At 36.3% G+C, this 27,987-nt stretch overlaps 1 protein-coding gene across 1 annotated transcript; it reads left to right on the forward strand.

Moving 5' to 3' along the window:
* Window positions 1-699: 699 nt before the first annotated feature.
* LOC148296733 (uncharacterized) lies at window positions 700-27,856 on the forward strand. The gene is made up of 9 exons (XM_088248612.1): window positions 700-1,028; window positions 26,027-26,111; window positions 26,222-26,317; window positions 26,402-26,850; window positions 26,932-27,074; window positions 27,155-27,226; window positions 27,466-27,554; window positions 27,652-27,660; window positions 27,737-27,856. Exons 1-9 carry the CDS (start codon window positions 700-702, stop codon window positions 27,854-27,856), a joined length of 1,392 nt encoding a protein of 463 aa, XP_088104738.1.
* Window positions 27,857-27,987: the final 131 nt, after the last annotated feature.

A 27,987-nucleotide genomic window follows, 5' to 3' on the forward strand; every position in this document is an offset into this window, starting at 1 on the left:
TGAGGACATTGCTGAAATTGCTAGCCTTCCATCGTCTTCTAAGGCAAGCATTACTTTTTTTTCAATATATACGTCATAATACCATAGGAAACAAACTGCTGTTAATGGGAAATATTTTCGAAATATTGTAACATTTGCATTATAACTTAATGCAGGGTAAAGTCGCGTCCACTCATTTACGCACTTTGAAGCGTGACTTTGAAAGGACAAAGGATGAATTGGCCAATTTAGCCGCTTAGAATCGAGGACTTCGCAAGAGAGTGCATCAGTTGGAAGAAATTGTACGGACGGAGTCCTTGAAACGTGAAACAGAGTCTGCAAAATATAAACAGTCAGTGGAGGATTTTGGCAAGACCCTAGCTTCCATGGAACATTATTTCAAGGGGGAGATAGAGAAGCTGAAAAAAATAAATAGTGGGTTGAATGAGGGTGGGGAAGGACATGAGGACCTCCGTAGTCCTCATATGAATGAAGGACCATTACATGACTATGGTAGTCCGCATATAGAACCGGCAGCAATGGAAACAAAAAGCCCCGGTGATGGAGCCGAACCATCCGCAGCCTTGCTAGTCGAAGAGCCAGAAATTGTCACTTCCGTTCCTCACTTAGAAGTGCATGAAGTAGCTGAGCATGCACAAGTCGAGAAGCTGCCTACCCCCGGAAGATGTGGCTGGGTGTGACGAAATCTGCAAAAGACTGATGTTTTTGTTAGAAGATTGGAAAATAAGTGATAGTATGGCATCGGGAGGTCCGATCAATCCTCCAAGTATACCGAAAGTGAGTATGGCTGGTGATGGAGAAGGGTCTAAAAGTGTTGAAACAAAAGAAGAGAAAGGTAAAGGCTATAGACAGAAGCGTCCATCCCACACTTTGTGTAGTCCATTTACTGATCCGTTGAGGAAAAAGAGGGCGATGAGTGTGTCGGATGCAACTGAAACCCTGCCATGTTTTGATCCATCAAAACCCCTTCCCATTGAAGATGTGAAGGCAGTAATGGAGTTTTGCATTGGCTGGAAAAACGAGATCAGGTTAGGATTCTTTACCTTCAAAATCCAATCTTCATGTTATGCTAGTATGTGCTGATATAGAAATGAGAGAATTACCAAGTTCGCTTTAATATACATGTGTATATTTGTGATGAACAAAATTCAGACTTTGTTAAAGCAAAAAAATATTGACTGCTGCTGTTAAATGTATTTTGTTAAATATAGGTAGTAAGAAATTTTGAATTGTAGTTTATTATTATAACATTTAGACTCAAAAGAAGACAATAACAGAGATTTAGAAGGGGTTGTAATAGCGGCTCCTTCCGCCCATGGCATCTGGTCTTCTCCTCCATGTTATGTTCCTCATGTTCCTCGACTCTGCTAGTGTCTTTCCTCAGTGTTTTATCTTCAGTCATAGCTGCCTAGATTTTCTTTAGTTGTTCTGGAGTTTTCCTTTTCATTGTTTAATCGATGTTTCACTACTACAAAAAGGGCAAAAGACGACCAGTAAACAACGACGGTAGATCAAAAAACCGTCGTTGTTTTTTAAAAGACGACGGTAATAGAAACCCGTCGTAGAAACATACTTTAAACACCTAAAAAACGGCACACGTATAGATATTTTGAAACCACGACGCACCAAATTAAAAAAGCGTCGTCTTATTACAAAGGCATTTTCAGAGTTAAAATCTGAACCTAAAAACAACGACTGCATCTATGAAATCACCGCCGTAGAAAGCAAAGACGACGATATAAAAATAAGACGCCGTGTTAATTAATTAATAAACACGACCCAATTTTCTTAGTCAGCGACGCATAAATTCAAAGGAATCTACGACGGTTAATTACAAAAAAAATCGCCGCATTAAATTAAGTTACCACGACTGTAAATATAAATTTATCGACTTTTTAATTATAATATACTACGACGGTATCCATAACTCTACTGTCGCATAATTGTACTAACCACGACGGTTTGTTAAATTAACGACGTACAAATTTTATGCCATTATTCGTCTATCATTACCAGAATGAACTCTGTTCCTCATCATAATCGAACCAGAATGAACAAAGGCAATGTTTTAGAAGTGGATGATGTGCCAATTACTCTCACAAGGAGTTTGAGGGCAAGAAGCTTGTCTCAGCCGCCAAGGAAGGTCTCAAGCTTGATGAGAGTGAAGACGAGGCAAAGAAGAAGGAACAGTTGAAGGAGAAGTTTGAGGGACTCTGCAAGGTTGTGAAGGATGTTTTGGGTGACAGAGTGGAGAAGGTTGTGGTGTCTGACCGTCTGACCGTGCTGGACTGCCAACATGGAAAGAATCATGAAGGCTCAGGCCTTGAGGGATAACAGAGCGGCTGGGTACTGATCGGTTCATAATTGTATATTATTTCTTACCCTTCTAGCTTATGATTTGGTTATGTTTTTGAGTTAAACTTGTGCTTTTAATCCTTTTTGTGTTTATCTTTCAGTTAATTGAGTTTTAGGTAACAATGATGGCTTTGGAGAACATAATTCATGCAATCCATGCATGTTAGGGCCTAATTTGGATGAATGGATGAAGAGCTTAAAGACAAACTCAATTTTGGCTACAGTCCCCTGCCAGCCCAGTTTCGTAGGTCATATTGCAAGCTTTGTTTCAGCAACCTACATAGCTCGGATGAGGCCACATTCTTCATGAAAGTTGTTCCAATGGGTGTGTAATATAACATATCCAAAATTCAGCCCCATTGGATAAATATGGAGTCTGTTACCTAGCAAACACAGAGCCATGCTCAGGATGGATTTTATCAGCGCGCAAAATGAGTTAGCAATTTGTTTTGGCCTTAACTTCCTCCTCCGACCTTGGATTGGCCCAAATGATATATGGCTGGAAAGAAGACATTCTGAACTTCAAGTTTGAGTGCTTAAAGTCTTAATTTGCTTAAGGGAAGCCCAATTCGTAAGCCCTTGAAGTTGCTGGTCATGCTGACCTCAGGATGAGCTATTATTTCTGGTTGGAAGCTTGGTCATGGTGACATGAAGATGAGCTAGGGCTGCTGGTGGGATGCATTAGTGAAGTGCATCAACCATTTCAGATTTTATAATGGAAGTGTTGTATGCATTAGTGAAGTGCATCAACCATTTCAGATTTTATAAAACAAGTGTTGTATGCATTAGCCATACTTAATTCAGATTTTCAGCTTCCTTAGGCCTATATATAGTGAGGTTTCCCAAGCTTGTAAACACACCCCAAGGGGGGGAGCTCTCAAAACACCTCTCTACTTTCTTCTCCAAATCCTCCAAGTTCTCAAACACTCTCTTCCAAATTCCCCATGTCTTAAACACATTCCCTTCCAAAATCCTCAAAGCTCTCAAACACATGTTCTTCCAAAATTCTCTAAAGTTCCCAAACACTTTCTTCTCCCTCCTCAAAGTTCTCAAACACTTCCTTTCTTCCTCAAAGTTCTCTTAGTTTCCTTAATGTTTTCTTAGTTGTAATTTATTTTTCTTTGTTATGTAAATTCTTTTCTTAAGTTTTCAAGTTGAATTAGTTTCCAAGTTTCAATTATGGTTTTTGTTCTTATTCATTATGCTTATAAGTTAATATGCTAGTTTGAATGATTGATCACCATTTAGGCTTGCATGTTAGCTATCTTGGTTTGAATTAAGAGTATACACCATGCTTTAATTCGAATTGAACTATGAATAGGAAGAGTATGTATGGACATTCGACAACAGGGATTAGATACATACTTGGTTGTTTAAAATGTTCTTCTATGCTTAATGGGTTCCTAATGCTTAATTTTAGGTTAGACAACAAATGATCAAATTAGGGAATTAGGAACACAAGGTTATGACCACACACCATGGCTTAATCATACTTTAGCTAGAATCAATCCATTAATCTAAATTGAACTTGGGAACTTATTTGCTTGAGTTACTTATTTCTTTCTTCCTTGTTTTATGTTCTTTGTTTTTGTTTCTATTTCGTGTAGGGAAACTAAATTGGATCATTCAATCACCAATCCCTGTGGAATCGACCTCGCACTTACATATGCTATACTACCAACGGTTCGTGCACTTGCGAGTATCACAAGTTGAGGATGCAGCTTAATCCATTTTGGTGGAGCTAAATCTACGCAACAAGTAATCGCATGCCCAAATTGGTAGCGGAGACCGCATGGAGCACAGTCAAATTGTGGGACTCCTCTACCGCTGCCTTATCAGACCTCTGTGCCACATGCAGATGATCTGTCGGAGTGAGCTTGCTGCTAATCATGCCTCCTAGCCGCACTGCTCTGTTCGACAGTGCCTCAGAAAAGTTCGGTATTGCCTCAGCAAAGTTTGAGGCCGTGCCGTGATGATATGTGGAGTTTGGGAAGACAGGAGTTGGAGGAGCCCTTGTCTGGGCATTCGGTGGTGCAAGTGAGAGCTCAAGGTTGAGATCATCAAGGTGAGTGCATGAGGATGCCATTTGTTTTGCTTCTGAATTTTTTGATGTTTTTCCTTGAGTTTGCAGGAAGAAATGCTGGATATCATCCGCTTGCAGAGGTGTGGTTTAAATAGACATATGTTGATGAGAGAGAGCCAACACCATTTCGGATTTCCCGGGCATGCTCGACCTAATCGCTTCAAGGGGGAGCACCTTTACTTTTACTTTACTTTTCTTTTTTCCGTGTTTTCTGGTGTTTAATGTTTTTTTTCCCGTTACTTTCATTTTCTAGAGCTTTGTGTTTTTGCTTTTCCCTTTCGGCTATCATCTTTATCTTATTTTAGTTAGGGAAATGTGTTTTCTTTTCCGTTTGTCGTCTTTGTTTTATTTTAGTTGGGAAGTGTGTTTTCTTTTTCTTTTTCTTTTTCTTTCTGCAACCTTACTCTTTTATTTCCGAAACAAAATAACGAAAATACAAAAACAACAAAATAAAATAAAAACAACAATAATGTAGTAGGAAATCATTTCTTCTCGGTGCTTGGTGTCTCGACCATTGGAGCTTTGAGTTTGGCCCTCTGGCTGTCCTCTTCCGGGGCTTCACGCACAGCTTCTTGGGGCTCATCACTTGAGCTCCCAAAGATCGCAATCTTAGCTTGAGCGTAACTACTCTCGCGATCTGCTTGTTTGCGTTTACCCGGTCTGTCTAGGTCCTCCAGCTGTTTTCGCATGTCGCGAGAGTACAACTCTACCATTTTTGATAGGTTTTTATTCTCATCCCGCAATACTTCTAGCTGGTGTCGATTCACCTCCACTATCCTTGACCTCTCCCTTTTCAAGCTTTTTATAGCAGTCTGACACTCCTCAACCATACTTCGCTCCGCCGCCAACTGACCTTTCAGCACCTCTACCTCATGGGACTTCGCAAGTAGGCGATGACCCAAACTTGCGACTGTTGCTGTACTCTGCACGCTCAGTGCCAGGGCATCGCTCACGACCCGGTTGTCATCCCTTGTCCCGAACACACGTATATCTTTGGGAGTCACTAAATTTCTGCAAACTCCAATGGCAACATCGTTGTCCAGGAGTATTGAGTCATTGACAGTCACAGGCCCCCGTGCGGAGGCAAAGTAGGGCATCCATACTGGTGCTACTGCTTGGCCTCGTGTCTGAGTCGGTGGAGCTAGGTTGAGATCTAACGAAAAGGGGTAGGAAGAAGCCATTTGATTTCTCACTTTTTTTTTCTTTTTCTTGCTTGTGTTTCTGAGTTTGTGTGTTTTTTGTTTTTTGTTTTTTTCCCTTCTTTTTCCTTCTTATAGATGTAGTCTTTGACAAACAAACCCTAGCCGTTGCAGCGTCTAAGCGTTTTCTGAATATCCAGCGTTCCTCGAGTCCCACAACCTTCTCACTTTCCAACCGTTTCCAACACATTTGTCACGACTTGCTTTGTCTAAACGGACGCGTTCAGCAAAGTTGTCGCGCCTTTCCATGAGCCCGTAATTTTCGCTTGTGGATCTGCGGCGCCTCTATGCGTCGACACGTGGCTCCTGCTTTCTGCCCGTGACTATCCATGAAACGACATCAGGGACCACATTCCCTCTTTTTAGAAATCCCGCTTTGCGCTCATAATTCACGTTTTATCTTTTTAAGAAAAAAATTAAATTTAAACGTGTGGGCTTCAGATTTCATGTTGGGTCAGGTTTTACCGTTGTTGGGTTAATTTCATTTTGGGTTGGGCTTTCAATTGTTTGGGTTTCAGTTTGTGTAAGACTATCTGTTAGGGCTTACTGTTTTGAGTGTTTTACTGTTTCGTGTTTTTTTATTTATTTATTTTATTTTATTTTATTTGATTGTTTGTTTTGTAATTTTTATTTTGTAATTGTTTTATTTTATTTTTGTATGTTTTGTGATTTTTATTTGCTTTAATACCCTTCATTTGTTGTTATGACATTGGTTGTGGCTAATTTTTAAACATTGAGGACAATGTTCATTTCTAGGTTTGGGGGTATTGGAGTTTAGCAAGTAAATTTGGTTTTTCTTAAAATTAAAAAAAATAATAATTGAAAAAAAAAATTATTTATTTTTTTGCTTGTTTTTATTTTAAGTATTGTTTTGTTTTGTTTTTGTTTTGAGTCACTTTCCGAACACTTATGATGAGATAGTGATAAATGTTTGCATGACTTAAATAAAAATTGGATTTCATTTTATTTTAGTGTTTTTTTTTCTTTATTAAAAAATAAAAAAAAATTTGGCATTGTTCTAGCATGATATGTTTGAAACCTTCTTTACACTTGCCATTTGTTTCATAATTTTCCAATTAAAGGATTTGCATGACCCAAAGAATTGTATCAAACACAAATTAGACTTATATAACCATATAAAGTGAGCTTTTGAGCCTTGTACTTCAATTCATGAGTGTTATATACATACTCTTATTTTCTTGTCATCAAAGTTGTTGTTTGATCTCATTATTTATTGATTTGGTTGAACACTTAAAAGTCATTCATTCTTATGCAATTTGACTTCACGACATTTAAGAAGTGATATTAAAGCCCTCTTTGGATCGTTTGTGCCTTTCAAGCTAACCTTATGCATGCTTAAGCATGATTTTCCATTGTTAACCATTTTGAGCCTACATGTAAACCTTTTCTTTCATTTAACCAATTATATTTCCTCGCCTTAGCCTGAAAAACAAATATTTACCTTTCTAAAGAACTCATGAGCTTTAATTGGGATGTGTTTTTCATACTAAGTTTGGGAATTTCGAAGAAAAAAAAAAATCACACAATTGGTGAAAGAAAAGACAAAAGTTGTGATTAAGTGGTGGTTGAATGAAATTTCATTTTTGGGCCTTCAAAATAAATTGGTGGTTGTTCAGGAAAGGAGTGAATCAATGTAAATGAAGGGTATAAGGAGTTTTGATCAGGTAAAAGAAAAAAATCTAATCGTGATGATTCGAAGTCTTGTAAACAATTATTTTATGCTCTTGCATTGCGAGTTCCTTGGACTTTGTATTATCCATATCCTTCATTTCTTACTCACCTTACACCCTTGGCCCCATTACAACCCATGTTAAAGACCTAAATTGATCTTAAATGTCATGTGGTTGAATTGCATTCATTTTTCTACTTTTAAGTGTTTGACATCCTTATTGAGATCATATTAATGCAAGTTCTTCATATTTCTATTGCGAGTTAAGTCCCTTATGGTTTAACTCTATTCTCATGTTTATAACTGAGTGTGCATTATAGCCCTCTTCTGAGTGATTCATTTGTGAGAGGACAACTTTGGTGAGATTTGAAGTTGAACTTATGCTTTGTATGATTTTTGAAATTGTGTGAAAACTAAGATTGGGGAATTTGTTGCATTTGGCTATCACACTACTACACTTTGAGCATATTGTGTTTAGAACTTTGCCGCTTTGTAAATAATGTCTAAAAATTGAGCTTTTATTGTTAAAACGTTTAAGTCATGTGCATGAGTCATTTCTCTTCAGAAAATGTTCGGAAAAATTGTTTTAAGTTCTTTGTGTTTTTGTGTTTGTTTTTGTTTTTGGTTTTGCTTAAGGACTAACAATCTTTAAGTTTTCTAATTACTTTGTTTTACAGAGTCAGTAAAATGTTTGTGGGTATCGTATCTGTTAAACCCTCAGGAGACACAACTCCTCCTACTAGGGATGCCTAGAGGTTTAAAGGCTTGTTGCATATGCTAAATGCAATCGAGTTACCTACGAAAGTGGTTTAGTTAACTTCTAGTTTTGTTTTTAACTTTGTTTTGTGTTGTTTTGCTCGAGGACTAGCAAAATCAAGGTTTGGGGGTATTTGATCGGTTCATAATTGTATATTATTTCTTACCCTTCTAGCTTATGATTTGGTTATGTTTTTGAGTTAAACTTGTGCTTTTAATCCTTTTTGTGTTTATCTTTCAGTTAATTGAGTTTTAGGTAACAATGATGGCTTTGGAGAACATAATTCATGCAATCCATGCATGTTAGGGCCTAATTTGGATGAATGGATGAAGAGCTTAAAGACAAACTCAATTTTGGCTACAGTCCCCTGCCAGCCCAGTTTCGTAGGTCATATTGCAAGCTTTGTTTCAGCAACCTACATAGCTCGGATGAGGCCACATTCTTCATGAAAGTTGTTCCAATGGGTGTGTAATATAACATATCCAAAATTCAGCCCCATTGGATAAATATGGAGTCTGTTATCTAGCAAACACAGAGCCATGCTCAGGATGGATTTTATCAGCGCGCAAAATGAGTTAGCAATTTGTTTTGGCCTTAACTTCCTCCTCCGACCTTGGATTGGCCCAAATGATATATGGCTGGAAAGAAGACATTCTGAACTTCAAGTTTGAGTGCTTAAAGTCTTAATTTGCTTAAGGGAAGCCCAATTCGTAAGCCCTTGAAGTTGCTGGTCATGCTGACCTCAGGATGAGCTATTATTTCTGGTTGGAAGCTTGGTCATGGTGACATGAAGATGAGCTAGGGCTGCTGGTGGGATGCATTAGTGAAGTGCATCAACCATTTCAGATTTTATAATGGAAGTGTTGTATGCATTAGTGAAGTGCATCAACCATTTCAGATTTTATAAAACAAGTGTTGTATGCATTAGCCATACTTAATTCAGATTTTCAGCTTCCTTAGGCCTATATATAGTGAGGTTTCCCAAGCTTGTAAACACACCCCAAGGGGGGGAGCTCTCAAAACACCTCTCTACTTTCTTCTCCAAATCCTCCAAGTTCTCAAACACTCTCTTCCAAATTCCCCATGTCTTAAACACATTCCCTTCCAAAATCCTCAAAGCTCTCAAACACATGTTCTTCCAAAATTCTCTAAAGTTCCCAAACACTTTCTTCTCCCTCCTCAAAGTTCTCAAACACTTCCTTTCTTCCTCAAAGTTCTCTTAGTTTCCTTAATGTTTTCTTAGTTGTAATTTATTTTTCTTTGTTATGTAAATTCTTTTCTTAAGTTTTCAAGTTGAATTAGTTTCCAAGTTTCAATTATGGTTTTTGTTCTTATTCATTATGCTTATAAGTTAATATGCTAGTTTGAATGATTGATCACCATTTAGGCTTGCATGTTAGCTATCTTGGTTCGAATTAAGAGTATACACCATGCTTTAATTCGAATTGAACTATGAATAGGAAGAGTATGTATGGACATTCGACAATAGGGATTAGATACATACTTGGTTGTTTAAAATGTTCTTCTATGCTTAATGGGTTCCTAATGCTTAATTTTAGGTTAGACAACAAATGATCAAATTAGGGAATTAGGAACACAAGGTTATGACCACACACCATGGCTTAATCATACTTTAGCTAGAATCAATCCATTAATCTAAATTGAACTTGGGAACTTATTTGCTTGAGTTACTTATTTCTTTCTTCCTTGTTTTATGTTCTTTGTTTTTGTTTCTATTTTGTGTAGGGAAACTAAATTGGATCATTCAATCACCAATCCCTGTGGAATCGACCTCGCACTTACATATGCTATACTACCAACGGTTCGTGCACTTGCGAGTATCACAAGTTGAGGATGCAGCTTAATCCATTTTGGTGGAGCTAAATCTACGCAACAGGTACATGTCGAGCAAGAAGACCATGGAGATCAACCCAGAGAACCCCATCATGGAGGAGCTGAGAAAGAGGGCTGATGTAGACCTTGTTCTCCTTCTGTGCAGAAAGACAATTTTTTAGATGATGTGTGCGTGTTTGTGTCTTTCAGATACACAAACGCGCACACACATCAACATCCAAACTGAAAAATGAAAGCGAGATGAGACAGAGAGGTGATGTGCCTCCAGAGAATTGAGAAAAAGTTGAAACCCTAATTGAAAAATGAAGACGACAGAAAGACAGAAAACCCATTATTTATAAACAAAGCTTATATACCACGTCGGTTTTTTAAAATATCGACGTTTATATATAACATACACGTCGTTTAAATTTAAAATAAGGTCGTATAAATTATTTAACAACGACGATATATAAAATTGACGTTGTAATTTTTTGGAAAATTAATTTATTGTGTAATTAAAAAAATTACACGTCGGTATGAGTAATTAAAACGACGTGCTATTAATTTTTAACGTCGATATTATTGAATATAAGGTCGTTGGGTAAATTGGAAAATGACGATTCATCTTTTTTGAAGAAACATGCGTCGTGTAATTCGATTTCAAAACGTCGTTTCATTAAAACATACCGTCGTTTAAAGTAATATTATAGGGCAGTGTTAACAATAGCGCCGTATAATGTATCATACTAGGGCGCATACTATTAATAGCGTCGTTGTTATGAAAAGGTTTTTTATTATTTTAAACTTTTCTCCTTCCTGACCCATACTTGCATTGGTTCCAAACCCGAGAAAAACTTTCAAGCTTTTCTCATTTTTCATTCTCCAAGAACTGTTTCAAACTTTCAAGCTTATCTCCTCTTCATCTTCATCTTTGAACCGAAACACCAAACTCCAGAAGAAAGCTTTCATCGCAAGCAAAGGGTAAGCATTTCTGGAAGGATTTTTGTTCCTGTTTTGCATGCGCATATCATTTTCGTTTTTTTAAATCTTTATACATTTTTTCTTTCCAAGTTTGATAAAATTTGCAGACAAAGATGAAAAGTTTCCAAGTTTGAACACTACTCTGGTTCTTTTACTTCAACTAAATAAGACGACGGTGGCTTGTTATTTACGTGGTTAGATTTATAGACCACGACGGTTCGTCAGTCACCCTAGCGTCGTGTGAAAGTGTTCGTCGTTGTTTTTTAAAATGATATCCTTTTTTTGTTTTTGATTTTTAAGGATATATTCATCGCATGTTTGATTTCTCTGAACCATGGTTTTTGTTTCAAAAATCTTTTTAATTATTTTTCTGCTGAAAATATTTTAAGTTGTTCCTAATTTGTTTTTGTGGTATAGACGACGGTATATTAATATTTACGTCGTTTTATTTTCAATACCACGGCGAATGTTTATTATTAACGTCGTTGTAATATTTAATACTCTGTTTTTATTATATCATAAGACGTCGGTTGTTTATTATTGACGTCGTTGTAATATTTTATCACGTCGGTGATTAATTACCGTCGTGTAAATTTATTATTACGTCGTTTGTTTTGTTCTTACGTCGTTTGAAATATTATAATACGTCGTAGTTTATAAATAATCGTCGTGGTTTTTCTTAATTTCACTGATATATTTTCACTTGCAGGTTTAATTTGTCTGTAACCATGGTTTCTCAATCCCAAAGTAAAGAGTCTGGCTTGAAAAAAAATGAATCCTCGAAGAAGGAGCTTAGAGTTGTAAATCCTCAAACCAAGGCCTCGAAGAAGATGAAGTTTGTTTCATCTTCTGAGACAGAACCAGCCAGCACGGCAACTATTTCTGAGGAGGCAAAGTCAGGTCGGGGTATGAGCACAATGCCCCGTGTTGTGCAGAGAAAAATTCAGAAAATCAAGCCTGTTGTTGAGTACAATGAAGAAGGGAAACCTTATGGCCGTGCACATAATGAGATGCAGTCCTACATTGGTGTGTTGGCACGCTCCAGAGTCCCACTTGTGGACAAGAAATGGGTTCAAATATCCAAGGATATAAAAGAGCAGATTTGGGAAGCCGTTGACATGGCTTTTGTGGTTGGTAAAGGGGGCAAGCAAATGGTGCTATCTTCTGCCGCCAAGAAATGGAAAGATTTCAAGTCTACACTAATGAGGTTTCATATCCTTCCATTCATCAAGGAGCAGGATAGATTAAGGCAGCCCCCTGAAACATACAAATTCATAGAGAAAGCTCAATGGGATGCCTTTGTAGCTTCAAGGTTATCTAAAGAATTTGAGGCTGTGCATGAAGAACAATCACAGAGGAGGGAGAAACTCGAGTACAATCATCGATTGTCTCGAAAAGGATATGTTGGTTTTAAGGAGGACTTGAAGGAAATCATGCCTGGGGTAGATATTGATCGATCTACCTTATGGAAAAAAGCAAGAGAAGACAAACATGGTAACATCCCGGATCCAAAGACTGCAGAGAAAGCAAAATTAATTGTAAGCCTACTCACTCTGTTTTAAAAATTTTATTACGTCTGCTGTTATATTTGTCCGTCGTGTGAAAAGTTTTACTACGTCGAAATATTTTAAAAGGCGTCGTTAAAGGTCTGAATCTGGAATCCATGCTCTGTTTTTTGTAATTATATCATAAGACGTCGGTGGATTATTATTGACGTCGTGTTAATATATTAATAACGTCGGTATTTAGTTAGCGTCGTCTTAAATATTATATTACGTCGATTGTTATGTTATTGAGTCGTGTGAAATATTATATTACGTCTATTTTTTATAAATAACCGTCGTTTGTTTCCTTATTCTGACTTTTTATTATGTCTTTTTGTTAGGATGATTTGCAAAAGCAAGTCTCTGAAGGCACAATTTCTCTGTCAGGATCCAATGATGTTTTGACATTGGCTTTGGGTCCCGAGCATCCAGGAAGAGTTAGAGGTGTAGGGGCTGGGGTTTCCCCTAAGCAATACTTCAATTTACCTAGACAACAGAAGGTTAGGTTTGCTGATCAATTGAAGGAAAGTGTAAGACTTGTCCTTCAAGAAGAGACTTTGAAAATGGAGGCTAGATCAAGGGAAGAGAGTTTAAAGATGGAGGCTAGGACGAAGCAATTGGTAGAAGCTGAGAGGGAAAATTTGCTGAGTCAGCTTTCAAAAATCATCCCCAATTTTGATCCAAGCGTGCTGAAACTGAATACATTGTCCCAAATCCAAGGGCAAAGTCCCAAAAATCCAATGTCGGACAAAGCAAGCTGCTCTGGGGCACTTGATGTTAGAGCCCTACAATTTGAGGAGGATACTGCCAAGAATGGGGAACAGCAGGAGGAAATGGTAACGTCTTTGAACTTTGAATTCTCTGTTTCTTTGTTTACATTTACCGCCGTGTTAAAGTTATACCACGACGCTTTTTATTAAACCGTCGTTTGATGTTATTCAGACGTCTGTAATTATTTCATACCGTCTTCTGTTAATGTTTACCACGACGGTTTATTTATTTGTTTTAATTTTTCTACAATGTCATTTATATATTTCTTTATTTCTTAAAACAGAAATCAGGGGAAGTTGAAAAGAGAGTAGAAGGAAAGATACTTGAGATAGTTGAACAGGTAAATTCTCATAACTTTGCTTTTTTCAATTTTTTTTTTTCAATAAAGGAATTACCACGATGTTTAATGAATGTTACACGTCTGCAATTATTTAATTGAATGTTTAAATTGTTGTACAAGCTTAGATACCGTCGTAGTATATGAAATACCACGACGTTTATTATTTACCGTCGTTTGATTAAATATAAACGTCTGTAATTCTTAAATACCGTCGTTTGTTATTATTACCACGACGGTTTAATTTAATTTTTTTACTTTTTTTTTTTTGCCCTTTTTGTACTATGTCTTATATATATTTCTTTATTTCTTATAACAGAAATCTGGGGATCGTGAAAAGATTGAAGAAAAGAAAGATGAAAAGGTAAATTCTCTTAACTTTGCCTTTTTCATTTCTTCTTCAATTTTCAGACGTCTATATTTTCTTTCAACCGTCGTTTGTTTTAAATTTCCACGCCATTTTTTATTTAGTTGAATGTTTAAATTATTGTACAATCTTTCTTATATATATATATATCTCTTTATTTATTAAAACAGCAATCCAGTGTTGGAGAAAAGAAAATTGAAAAGGTAAATTCATTAATTATGAATTTTGCACTTGAATTAGACGTCGGTTTTATTTAAACGACGTAATAAAGTATTCATTACGACGGTATTGTTTTACCTTCGTGTAACTCATTTTAAGACGACGTTTTGTTATTTAAACCGTCGTTGTTATCTATTTACCACGTCACTTTATGTTGCTTTATTTGTTCAAACAGAGTACTGAAGTACCAGATTATTCAAAGCTGGAGTTGCCATCTTCTTTACAATCCCTTTGTAGTTATGTTGAATCGACACTAAAGCCTCAGGAGAAGGCTATGAGCTTTATGATTGAGAAGGAGGTGTTTGGCATAGATCGTAACACCTTCGTCTTGCATGAAGATATTACCCAATTTGCTGGCATGGAAGAAATTGGGGCTACTGTCGTTGCAGTATATATGAGGTTTGTCCTTATCAAATATTCATTTGACACTCTCCTTTATGTTTAAAAAAAAAAACACTCATGGTTTCAATTCATATATTTAGGTGCCTGTTTGATCATCTGAAAGCTGCAAATATGGTGAATATGGTTGGCTTTATAGACCCTGCTCTAGTTAGTGCCGACGCTGGTTCATTAACTGAAAGATCACGTCTCGTAGCCAATCGTCTTCAAAAAACAGATGGTGAACAGATTTTCCTAATGCCTTACAATCCAGGGTTAGTCTCCAAACAAAAAACAGGATTTTGTTTGTATGATGCTCTGCATATAACACTATTTAACCTTTATATTTATTTTGTGCAGCCGTCATTGGGTCTTGATCATTGTGAGAGCAAAGAAGGAAACCGTCTATTTTCTGGATCCACTGCCTGGAAATCGGGTTGTGGATGAGGACGGGAAAAACATTGTGAACTCTGCTCTAAAAATGTATAATACACACATAGGCAGAGTAGGCCGTAAAACACCTCTCTGGAAAACTCTGCCCGGCACTCCAAAGCAACCAAGCAGTGTAGAATGCGGGTATTATGTCATGCGCTTTATGAGAGACATCATAAAGGATACTTCCCTGGAATTTGAGAAGATGGTAAGAAGAAAATTTTCAGATTTATTTTTATGTGGGTTTTTATATTATCAACGACGGTAAATTAAAAATACCGTCGTTGAATATGTATACTACGTCGGTAAATGAATAATAGCGTCGTCTGTGAGATTAATCTTTGTTTATGGACTGCAGTTTGCCAAAGGAAAGGATCAAGCGCCATACCCCCAAGCTGCCATTGAAGAAGTTAGGAAAGAATGGGCAGAGTTTGTGTGTGTTCATATGGAGTAGAGGAATTTTAGCATACTTAAACATTTTTATAAAATGTACAAATTTTGTTAGAATTAGACAAGTTTTTGTACAAAATTGGTTAGAATTCGCAAGTTTTTGTTGAAATCAATGTCCCTGTAAATTTGTTGAGGTTTTCATGTTGTGAAAAACCGTAGTTTGTTCAAAAAGATGTTGTAGACACATAACAACGTCACAGTTTTTAAAACAGCGACGTAAAAGGTTGTTCAAACGACGCTCTTGGTTCTATAGACGACGTTGTTTTCTTGATATTAGACGGCGAGAAGTTAAGAGTTGTGGTCGTGGAAAATGTTTTGTACGTCGTTTTATGTGCAAAAATGGTCATGGTTTAGAATTTAAACGACGTTTTGTTTTAAAATTAAGTCGTTTATAATAATTCAAAACGTCGTTAATTTATTAATGCCGACGTGGTTTGTGGGTTTTATTAATAATATTTTATTCCATTTCATTCAAATATTCATAATAAATTTAAAATAAATCCAAAAAATGCAACGTCAACTCCTATGAAGTCATTGAGATATTTTCTTCCCCCTTAAGCTTTAAAAAATTAAGTTTGAGTTATACAAATTTAAAATTACCACCAAAAAGAAAAATGTTTTCATGAGTCACAACATCACTTATACTTTAATGGTTTAGGGTTTAGGGTTTAGGGGGATGAAGGTTTATTTTTGGGGTTTAGGGTTTATGGTTAATATATATTAGGCCCTAAAACCATAAATCCTTTTCTATAATTATTTAAATATATATATAATTTATGGTTTATATTTTATGGTTTAGGGTTTAGGGTATATATGTCATATTTAACGACGGTTTTATTGTTTTCCGTCGATGATTTACGAAGAGCGCATTTCTAAACCTTGGTTTCTTTAAAATGACGTTGTACACATATAACAACGTCATATTTTTTTAAAAAGTGACGTAAATTATTATTAAAACGACGCTATTGGTTATATAGACGACATTGTGTTCTTGACATTAGACGGCGAGAGGTTAAGAGTTTAGGTCATGGAAAATGGTTTGTACGTCGTTGTCTTTGTAAAAATGGCCATGGTTTGAGCTTTAAACGACGTTTGTTGTTAAAATGTAGTCGTTTATTATTAGTTACAACGTCGTTAATTTATTAACGCCGACGTGGTTTTTGGGTTTTATTAATAATATTTTATTCCATTTAATTCGAAATATTCATAATAAATTTAAAATAAATCCAAAAAATGCAACGTCAACTCCTATGAAGTTATTGCGATATTTTCTTCCCCCTTAAGCTTTAAAAAATTAAGTTTGAGTTATACAAATTTAAAATTACCACCAAAAAGAAAAATGTTTTCATGAGTCACAACATCACTTATACTTTAATAGTTTAGGGTTTAGGGTTTAGGGGGATAAAGGTTTATTTTTGGGGTTTAGGGTTTATGGTTAATATATATTAGGCAGTAAAACCATAAACCCTTTTCTAAAATTATTTAAACATATATATATATAATTTAGGGTTTATGGTTTAGGGTTTAGGGTTTAGGGTTTAGGGTATAGATGTAATAAGCATCATGTTTATTTATATTGTTAACGACGGTTTTTTTGTTTTCCGTCGATGATTATCGAAGGTCGCATTTCTAAACCGTGGTTTCTTTAAAATGACGTTGTACACACATAACAACGTCATAGTTTTTACCAAGCGACGTAAAATGGTTTACGAACCGTCGTATTATAAATTTATAACGACGGTAAATAATTCATAACTGACGTAGTTATCACAACTGCCGAACGACTGTGTATTTTAATAAACCGACGTGGTTACTTTGGGGTTCTGAAAACGACGTCGTTCTCTTTTTAATACTCGCCAAATGACTTTTGGATTTCCGATGTAGTTATGACGGCGCTTGTTTATCTAAACGGACGTTGATTATTAAAATATGATGTCGCTATGTATATTAGAACCGACGTTGTACTTCGATAATTTGTTTAAATATGATTTTTTCACGCGTTTTTTAACTCTCAGTTTTCAATTAGGGTTGCAGAATCTCACAAGAAATTGTCTTTCTGAAAGCAAATGGGTTTGCAGAATGATTCCTCACAAGACCAAGCATGGGTTTGCTACATCCTCCTGTGTAGCAAGGGTGGAACCAGCTTTAGAACCTGCATGGGTTTGCAGACGCACAACCCACAATAGGTTCTAAGGCTGGTTCCCCCCTGCTACACAGGAGGATTGAAGTTGATCACTGTGGAAAAGGGGACTACAATGTAACCAGGAATCGAGGAGTGAGCTTTTCACACTTTGTTGATTTTGATTTTCTGAAATTATTAGATATTCATCTGTGGCTGTGCAGGAGCTTGAGAACAAGAGGAAGGAGAGGGCCCAGCTTGCATATGAGAGGAAGAAACAGTTGAACAAGCTGAGGGTGAAGGCAGAAAAGAAACCACGATGTATTTGCCAAATTTGTGTACATATATTGTGTAAATATTGATCAATATTTAACACGAAGAGATTTGCCTTTTAAGATGAAAATGTTGTTGAGGATTGAGAATTAAATTTTGTTTTGTGTTAAGAAAGATATTACCAAAATAAAAGAATAATTAATTAATTTTAAAAAGCTATAAAAATAAGACAGCGGTTTACAGAGAAGGCAGACGTATAAATTGAAAAAATACGACGGTAATTTGAACTTAGGACGTGGTAAATAAACACGACAGTAGTGTTGTAGGTACCGTCGTAGTATGCTCCAAAATAATAAGTCGATAAATTAATCTCTCGCGTCATGGTATATTATTTAACACGTCGTTTTTTGTAATATACCGACGTGTATTAATTACATTATACACGTTTAGGTCGTGGAAAATGGTTTGTACGTCATTTTCTGTGTAAAAATGGCCATGGTTTTAACTTTAAACGACGTTTGTTTAAAAATTACGTCGTTTATTATAATTTAAAACGTCGTTAATTTATTAACGCCGACATGGTTTGTGGGTTTTATTAATAATATTTTATTCTATTTAATTCGAAATATTCATAATAAATTGAAAATAAATCCAAAAAATGCAACGTCAACTCCTATGAAGTCATTGAGATATTTTCTTCCCCCTTAAGCTTTAAAAAATTAAGTTTGAGTTATACAAATTTTAAATTAAAACCAAAAAGAGAAATGTTTTCATGAGTCACAACATCACTTATACTTTCATGGTTTAGGGTTTATATAAATTTAGAAAAGGGATTAGGGCTTAGGGTTTTATGGACGAGATATTATAGGACATAAAACCCTAATCCCTTTGGAGAAATTATTTTTTAAAAATATATATATATATAATTGTGGTTTTATTTATTAGGGTTTAGGGTTTAGGTTATATTTGTCTATTAGGGTTTAATGACGGTAGTTTGGTTTTGCGTCGTAAGGATATTTACAACGACGTCATTTTTAAAATAAGCGTCATGTTTAGGTTGAACTTTTAACGACGATTGTGTTTTTGTTTTCATCGATGTTTTTTAAAAAGCGCGCTTTCTAAAAATTTCACCTCGACCTAAAATTTTCAGATTTCGCTCTAACTCTTATACAAGTTGCCAAAATTTCTGTGTCCTAAAACATTTCGCTCCGCTCTCTCACTTCAACTCTAATTCAAAGTTGGTCTCTCCGTCGAATCCAAGTTGGCCAAGTTTACAACTCCGTCGAATCCAAGTTGGCCATAAGCTGTGAGCTCTGCCTACCTGTAAGTGCAAACCCTAATCTCATGCTTGTAAATTCATTGAATGATATTCAGTTCTGTGGTAAAGGGTTTTGAGATGTTTTAATGTTGTCGACGGTATGGGTTAATGGATTTAATGTTTAATGTTTTCATGAATCGGGTTTAGGGTTTAATGTTGTCGAATCTTTTAATACTCTCTGTTATTATGAATCGGGAATGGATTTAATGTTTTCATGCTTAGTATATATTGGTTTCGTGCTTAGTATTAATGTATATGTTGTGTTCTGAATATATTCTGGGTTCTTGAAAATAAACTGGGATTTCGAAATCTTTTTTATGCATACGACGACGCTTGTTTTAAAAAACCGCCGTCTATAAAAATATACCACGACGCTTGTTTTAACTACCGTCGTGGTTCAAGTTCGCTGGCGTCTGTTTCTTGCTAGCATTAGACGACGTTTTTTTAAAACCCGTCGTCTATATATGTGTAATACGTCTGTTGTTGTTTAAAAACCATCGTCTGTTTACTATATTATCTACTATTAAAACCTTATATAATCTGCTATAGTGATAGTCATTGCTTGTCTTTTCACCTTATATATGTTGTGTTCTGAATATATTTTGGGTTCTTGAAAATAAACTGGGATTTCGATATCTTTTTATGCATACGACGACGGTTTTTTTAACAAACCGTCGTTTGTAAATATATACCACGATGCAGTTTTTAACTACCGTCGTGGTTCAAGTTCGCTGGCGTCTGTTTCTTGCTAGCATTAGATGACGTTTCTTTTAAAACCCGTCGTCTATATATGTGTAATACGTCTGTTGTTGTTTAAAAACCGTCGTCTGTTTACTATATTATTTGCTATTAAAACCTTATATAATCTGCTATAGTGATAGTCATTGCTTGTCTTTTCACCTTATTATAGATAATAGGATATAGTGTCGGAGATGGATAAGTCATGGATGCACTCAGATAGAAGATCGAAGGCATATGAGTTAGGGGTGGAAGCATTTTTGCAATTTTCTATAGAAAATCTTCTAACTACAACGCATATCCGTTGTCCATGTGTTAAATGTGCGAATTTGAAATTGTTTGGGGTTGGAATTATAAGGGATCACTTATACTTTAATGGAGTTGACCAAAGCTATAAGAATTGGACATTTCATGGAGAACCTTGGGAACCAATTGCAACTAGTAATGCTAATAGAAATGTTGAAGAAGATGATGACCATAGTAGGTACAGTCTTGTGTCTGAGGAAATAGAGATGGATGATAATGATTTTGGTGATTTTGGATCCGATCCTTATGAGTTTGCTGATGTGATTGGGGATGGAGATCAACCATTGTACCCTGGTTGTAGAAAGTACACCAAGTTATCGGCATTAGTGAAGTTGTATAATTTGAAGGCAAAACATGGGATGAGTGATGTATGTTTTACAGAATTATTGATACTTCAGGGCGAGTTGCTTCCAGAAGGAAATACAATACCGGCCTCTTTGTATGAGGCAAAAAAGACTTTGTGTGCATTGGGGCTGAGTTATGAGAAAATCCACGCATGCCCCAATGATTGCATCTTGTATAGGAAGGAGTATGAAGATTCAACTAATTGTCCTACTTGTGGTATCTCAAGGTGGAAGGAAACCAAAGATGGATTCTTGAAAGAGGGTGTGGCAGCGAAGGTGTTGTGGTATTTTCCTCCAATTCCAAGGTTTAAAAGGATGTTTCAATCACATGAGACAGCTAAGAATTTGACTTGGCATGCTGCTAGAAAATCAATTGACGGTCAGATGTCTCATCCGGCGGATTCCCCGTCTTGGAAACTTGTTGATGATAAATGGCCCGAGTTTGGTAATGAGCCGAGAAACTTGAGATTGGCTCTTTCATCTGATGGATTCAATCCCCACAGTTCTCTAAGTAGCAGATATAGTTGCTGGCCAGTTATCTTAGTTACATATAATCTCCCACCATGGCTGTGCATGAAACGAAAGTTCATGATGTTGACTTTATTGATTTCCAGTCCTAAACAACCCGGAAATGATATAGACGTCTACTTGGAGCCTTTGATTGATGATTTAAAATCTTTGTGGGATGGGATTAGAGGAGTGTATGATGCACACATAGGAGAATATTTTACACTCAGAGCTGCATTACTGTGGACCATTAATGATTTTCCCGCCTATGGAAACTTATCTGGTTGTGTTGTTAAAGGATATAAAGCTTGTCCAATATGCGGCGATGATACACCTAGTCACAGGTTGAAAAATGGCCACAAAATTTGTTACATTGGGCATAGAAAATGGTTACCAATTAATCATCCATACAGAAGGCAACGTGCAGCTTTTAATGGGAAACCTGAATATGGCACGCCTTTGGAGCCATTAAGGGGAGAAGAAGTGCTGCATATGGTTGAAGATATTAATTACATATGGGGATCGAAAAAAGGGGGAGGAGGAGGTGAAAATGATGGTGACAGAGTTTGTTGGAAGAAGAAGTCAAAATTCTTTGATCTTGAGTATTGGAAATACCTTCCAGTGAGGCATGTCCTCGATGTTATGCACATTGAGAAGAATGTTTGTGATAGTATCATTGGTACATTGCTGGAGATCCCTGGAAAAAATAAAGATGGGATTGCTGCTCGGTTAGATTTATTGAACATGGGGGTCAAAACTGATTTGCAACCCGAGTATGGAGAAAGAAGTACTCGTTTGCCTCCAGGGCCTTGGAATTTGTCAAGAGCAGAGAAGAGAGCGGTTTGCAATTCTTTCTATGGTATGAAGGTCCCTGAAGGTTATTCTTCAAATATAAAAAATCTTGTATCTTTACAAGATTCAAGACTTCTTGGCCTTAAATCACATGATTGTCATACCTTAATGCAACAATTGCTCCCTGTGGTAATTCGTTCTGTTTTGGAGAAGCCTGCAAGGTATGCAATAACTCGTTTGTGCTTCTTCTTCAATGCTATATGTGCAAAGATGGTTGATGTTTCCAAGCTAGATAAGTTGGAAGAAGATGTAGTAGTTACTTTGTGTTTGCTTGAAAAATACTTTCCACCTTCATTCTTCGATATCATGGTTCATCTAGTAGTACATCTTGTCAGAGAAGTTCGTCTATGTGGGCCAGTTTATTTTAGATGGATGTATCCGTTCGAAAGATATATGAAAGTTCTAAAGGGGTATGTTCAGAACCGTACTCATCCCGAAGGTTGCATTGCGGAGCGTTATATAGCTGAAGAAGCTGTAGAATATTGCACTGAACATTTATCTGATATTAGTACAATTGGAGTGCCATCAAGTCAGAAGATAGGAGTTTCAAAGCCATTATCAGGTTGCACAGTGAGCTTAGTTGATCGGGACCTGTTGAACCAAGCACATCTATATGTCTTGGAGAATACGGAGGAAGTTCTACCTTATATCGAGTATGAGTTTTATTCCTTAAGTTTCCATTTTAAATTATTCCTTATGTTTATCTTATATGTTTGGGACCGTAATGCTTGAATTTTTCGTGTCATGTAGGGAACATATGATCCACATCAAGGCCGCTTATCCAAAATTTAGAAAGAGAACAAAGTGGCTGCAAGATAAGCACAATAGCACTTTCATTCAATGGCTACACTTCAAGGTATATGTTATTCAATAACATATTGGACTTTTAATTTTCTTCTTTCAATGTTAGATTGAATTAAGATATGATTAATTTTCAGGTTCAAAGTGAACTTGATGAGGGAGGCAATCATGGGGTATCAGAAAATTTAAGGTGGCTAGCAGCTGGTCCAAACATGGCAGTGCCATTATATAGGAGCTATCTTATTAAAGGTGTTAAATTTAACATCAAGGCACAAGATGATGTGCGGACAGTTCAAAATAGTGGAGTTTATTTACTTGCACATACCATGCAAGTTGCTAGTGCCAAGGATAAAAACCCAATTCTCTCAAATATGGGTTTTTATGGTGTCATTCAAGAAATTTGGGACCTTGACTACCCAAAGTTTACAATCCCAGTCTTTAGGTGTGATTGGATAGATAGTACTTCCGGCCTTGTAGTCGACGAACTTGGATTTACCCTTGTAGATTTGAGTAAAATTGGACATAGGAATGACCAATTTGTTTTGGCTTCTCAAGTCAAACAAGTATTTTTTGTTGACGACCCGATGCATCATGGTTGGTCGGTAGTGTTATCAGCGCCTAATAGAGAATATAATGATGATGTTATTGGTGATGATGTCTTAGGTGATGTGAGAATTGAGTGTGAGCCATTTACTAGAGGGATGCCAAATGTTGACACATTTGATGAACTAGTGGGTGAGTTTGGGAGTCAAAGTATTCGAGATGGGTGTGAAGATATATGGATTGAATGATGCTCTTGTAATTTATGAAATTATTTATGCCCTAAACAGCACTACTGTATGACATTAATTTTGTAATAAATTGTAATGTGTTTTCTTCACTTTCATTATGCAGGTTTTGGACACAAAACAATCAGTACATAAAATACTGGTTCAGTATTATAAAACGACGGTCCTTATAAAACTGTGAAAAACAGACGTCTGTTGTCATAAAATTGTCAATAAAAAATGACGTTTTGGAGCATTCAACGACGGCATTGAATTTACCGACGTCTAAAAGCGAACTAAAAGTGAAAAACGACGACGTTATTGTGAAACAGTTATTAACGATATCACGTCGGAGAAGGATAAAGAGCCCACATGTAATTACAAATAACACGACTTCAGTACAATAATACCGACGTCTAAAAGGACAGATATCGAACCTGAACGTTACAAAAGACGACGTCTTGGATGGATTAGACAACTATTATTTTACTAAAGACGACGTATAAATAGAGAAACACGGCTGTCTTTTACATGATCACGACGTTGTATATCACATACTACGTCGTTTATAGAAATAAATATGTCGTAAGTCATGAGCCTAACATATTTTCCACGTCGGTTATGTAAATATATAAGACGTAGTAAATATTAATAACGTCGTATTTTATTTATTTAAAGACGTAGTATATACATACACACGACTGTTTTTGTATAAAATAGGTCGTCTATTCTTCTAAATGAAAATTTTTTTGTTCATTTTTCAGTATACAGACGTTGGTTGTTTTTGTAAATGACGTTGTTTATTACAACAACGACGGTGATTTACCTTAACCGCTATTTCCACGTCAATATTAATGGAAAAACTGAAGTAACAATACTATTTCACGACGGTTATATAAATATATTGGACGTCGTATGATTTAATAACGTCATATTTTATTTATTTAAAGACGTAGTGTTTTCTTTTACACGACGAATGTTGTATAAAATAGGTCGTCTATTCTTCTCCATGACAATTTTTTGGTTCATTTTTCAGTGTACAGACGTCGGTTTTTTTTTAAAATGACGTTATTTGTTACAACAACGACGGTGATTTACCCTAACCGCTATTTCCACGTCAATATTAATGGAAAAAACGAAGTGGCATTACTATTGCACGGCGGTTATATAAATATATTGGACGTCGTATGATTTAATAACGTCATATTTTATTTATTTAAAGACGTATTATATTATTTTACACGACGTATGTTGTATAAAATAGGTCGTCTATTCTTCTACAGGACAATTTTTTGGTTCATTTTTCAGTGTACAGACGTCGATTTTGTTTTGTAATTGACGTTGTTTGTTACAACAACGACGGTGATTTACCCTAACCGCTATTTCCACGTCAATATTAATGGAAAAAACGAAGTGGCATTACTATTGCACGACGGTTATATAAATATATTAGACGTCGTATGATTTAATAACGTCATATTTTATTTATTTAAAGACGTATTGTATTCTTTTACACGACGGAGGTTGTATAAAATATGTCGTCTATTCTTCTCCAGGACAATTTTTTGGTTCATTTTTCAGTATATAGACGTCGGTTGTTTTTTTGTTAATGACGTTGTTTGTTATAACAACGACGGTGATTTCGCGTCGTGGTTTTACTTTGGAAAAGACGTCGATCGATTTTACGACGGTTTGAAAACCAAATTCACGACGGTGAATTCCCGTCGTCTTTTGCCTTTTTTGTAGTAGTGTTTTTTCCTCTTGATTATCAATAAAACGTTTCTATTCATAACAAAAAATATTAATGCAGTCGAGGATGTGTTTAAAGTGTATATGGCAGTTACCTCTTGGATTATGGTTATGTGTTCAAAGAGTTTCTTAATCTAAAACAAATTATTACTCGAACAAAGAATTGAACTTATGGTCACATTTGAAGTGAAGAAAAACAGAGTTGAAATAGAAGACAAATACAATTGCTTGGTTGTCGTTACAATTTCAAGTGGAGAAACAAATAGAGATAAGTAGTTTACCTAAGAATTCTCAATTGGTGCTCAAGGGGACAAAAATGGAGACAAATAAAGTCAAGATGATTGGCCACTAAAACATGGAGATAAAATCTAACAAGTTTTTTGTTTCCTGTTTTATCATGTTTCTTCATATGTATATATAGAATTTGAAAGTTTTGTTACAATTGAGGCAAAATTATTCCACTCCCCAGTGAAGTAGCTTCCTACTTAGCAAGAATTCTATATTTGTCTCACCTAATTGCTACATATAAGTCAATTCTATATTTGTCTGACGTAAGGGCCATATATAACTCCCTCATTGTAGCCGGACTGTAGCCGGATTTCAACTTATGCCCGTAGGGCCTCCGCATGACGGCCACGTTATTGATTGCTCACGGCCCAATGTGCTTATAGTATAATTTGACAGCATGTATACGACTATTATTTTACAATATAAACGATTTTAAATGGGAATTTACGTTTTTGCCTAAGTTCTGAAAACTGTTATTTTAAATGGGACAATATAATTTATATATGTTGTGAAAACTGTTACCACCTAAGTTTTGATCGGGAATTTACGTTTTTGCCTCTTGTAGTGCGGAGGTGCAGCTGGAATCATGTTCGGTGGGCGCTGATTTTTTCTACAAACTGATCGATGATACGGAATGGATTAGCTCAAGGGTAAGAATACACAATTCTCTACTTTATTACGATACTTCAATTGTTTTCTAACCTTTATTAAGTGTACAGTTGTATGAAATTGTGCTGATATTATATACGTGAACTTTCAGCACTTGGACATGGCAACCTTTCTCATCCGGAAAAGGCAACTCGCGCATCCGTTGGTATTTGGAACTCAGTGGACAACGGCAGATTGTTGCTTGCAGGTAAACATGTTACCATTTAACATTCACTGCTTCATTTGCTTTTGGTTGTCATTATGTAATATGGCTTCATTTCAATGTGTGCAGCAATTTCTAGAGCCGGTCAAAGCGACTGGCAAGACACGTGGAGCGAAGAAGGCAGCTGCTTCAAACATCAGTGACCTTACACCCAGCAAGCTGAACAATATACATCACTATGTGCGCGGTACGTGGCAACACAGGTATGGCCAAGCTTGGACAAAAGTTAGGAAGGTCTATTTTCCATATAATCTGAAATTGTCCCACTGGGTTGCAATCGAACTTGATTTCGTCAATCATACTGCAACTGTGTATGACTCATACTCTGATTTTACCGCCACAAAGAACCTGGTTGGACTGCTTCGCCCTATTGCCGAGACGCTGCCACAAGTGCTGTACAATATGCACTTTTATGAAGCTTCTGAGCTTGAAGAGGTTAAGCAAAGGGGGCTGCAGATGTCAAGCTTTACGCCATTCTCAATTTGCACCATTGGAGATGTGCCACAACAACAAGATGGGTAAGGTTTGTGAATTTAGTGGAGTTTAGAAACTATTTTACATAAATGCAGTTCTAATTTCCCAACTTATTGGCTTGACAGTGCGTCTTGCGGAATCATGACCGTAAAATTCTTGGAGCATCTCAGTGCTGGGATTTCGTTGCATACAATTGACCCTTTGAAGACCAAATATTACAGACTGAAGCTTGCAATAGAGGGTTTAAGGGGGGAGGCATATGTAAGAGGTATATGTCTTCATGTCTGTGAATTTAGTTGAGTGTGGACTTAGGACTTGGGAATTCACTGTGCTCATTAATTATGTCAGGAACTCGTTTATATGAAGATGCAGACGTGGATGCTTTGCTGGAAATTCCTGCCTTTTTGCTAGAGCTACTAGGTTTAGTTATTATGTGTAGCAACCCGGGTCTTTGGCCCTGCTGTATATTGTGAGGTGTAATATTGTACAGTCTATAAGCAGTGGCTAATTGCCTTACATGGCACACACACTGTTTCAATTTTGAAGGTTACCTATTTTGTACACCTCCATATATAAATATTGTTGCTCTTTATGGATGCTTTTGTAGCCATTGTTCACATTTTGTGTCTGTGGTTTTGTTTGCAATTTATGTGATATAGGTAAATTTCATTTCCTGCACTGGGAATCTGTTAGTGGACTTACTGAAGCATACAGCTTTCTTAAGATTTCTCAATTTAGTTTTGACTTAGTTCGTTTTAAATAATGTCGGCAGCAATTCTACTTTTCTGCTTAGCATTATGTTGTTATTGGAATTTGGAACCTCATACTGTGTTTGCTGATCTTAGCTGGAGCAGGTACCAATCACTCGTCTTTCATCTTGCATATTGGATTAGTTTCCTTCTGTATTTAAGTCCTGCCACTTTGTTGCAGGGTCTAAAAGAAATTGCGGAGTCTTTGTCTGGAAGTTTGACGAAGTCAAATGATGCTATTGTGCAAGACGATATTGAAGGTCCAGGAATGAAACCGAGAAACCTGTTGAGGTTTGAATAAGAACTCTTTTATCTAGTATTTACATCATTCTTGAACATTGTAATGGAGCCAATCTGCTTCTATGCTTATGTGATGCTTTCTGCTCAGGTTCCCATTTATGGCATGCCTCTTTTTTCTTGTTTAGTTTGCTT

Source organism: Prunus avium, chromosome 2 (genome assembly GCF_965620075.1).
Source record: "Prunus avium chromosome 2, drPruAviu1.hap1.1, whole genome shotgun sequence".
Taxonomy (NCBI): domain Eukaryota; kingdom Viridiplantae; phylum Streptophyta; class Magnoliopsida; order Rosales; family Rosaceae; genus Prunus; species Prunus avium.

Excerpts from the sequence above, each read along its gene's own strand:
- LOC148296733 (XM_088248612.1), top strand. The coding sequence starts at position 700 with ATGTTTTTGTTAGAAGATTGGAAAATAAGTGATAGTATGGCATCGGGA. Across the intron at positions 26,318-26,401 it reads CGGCAGATTGTTGCTTGCAG|CAATTTCTAGAGCCGGTCAA; the intron begins GTAAACATGTTA and ends CAATGTGTGCAG. Across the intron at positions 26,851-26,931 it reads GTGCCACAACAACAAGATGG|TGCGTCTTGCGGAATCATGA; the intron begins GTAAGGTTTGTG and ends TTGGCTTGACAG.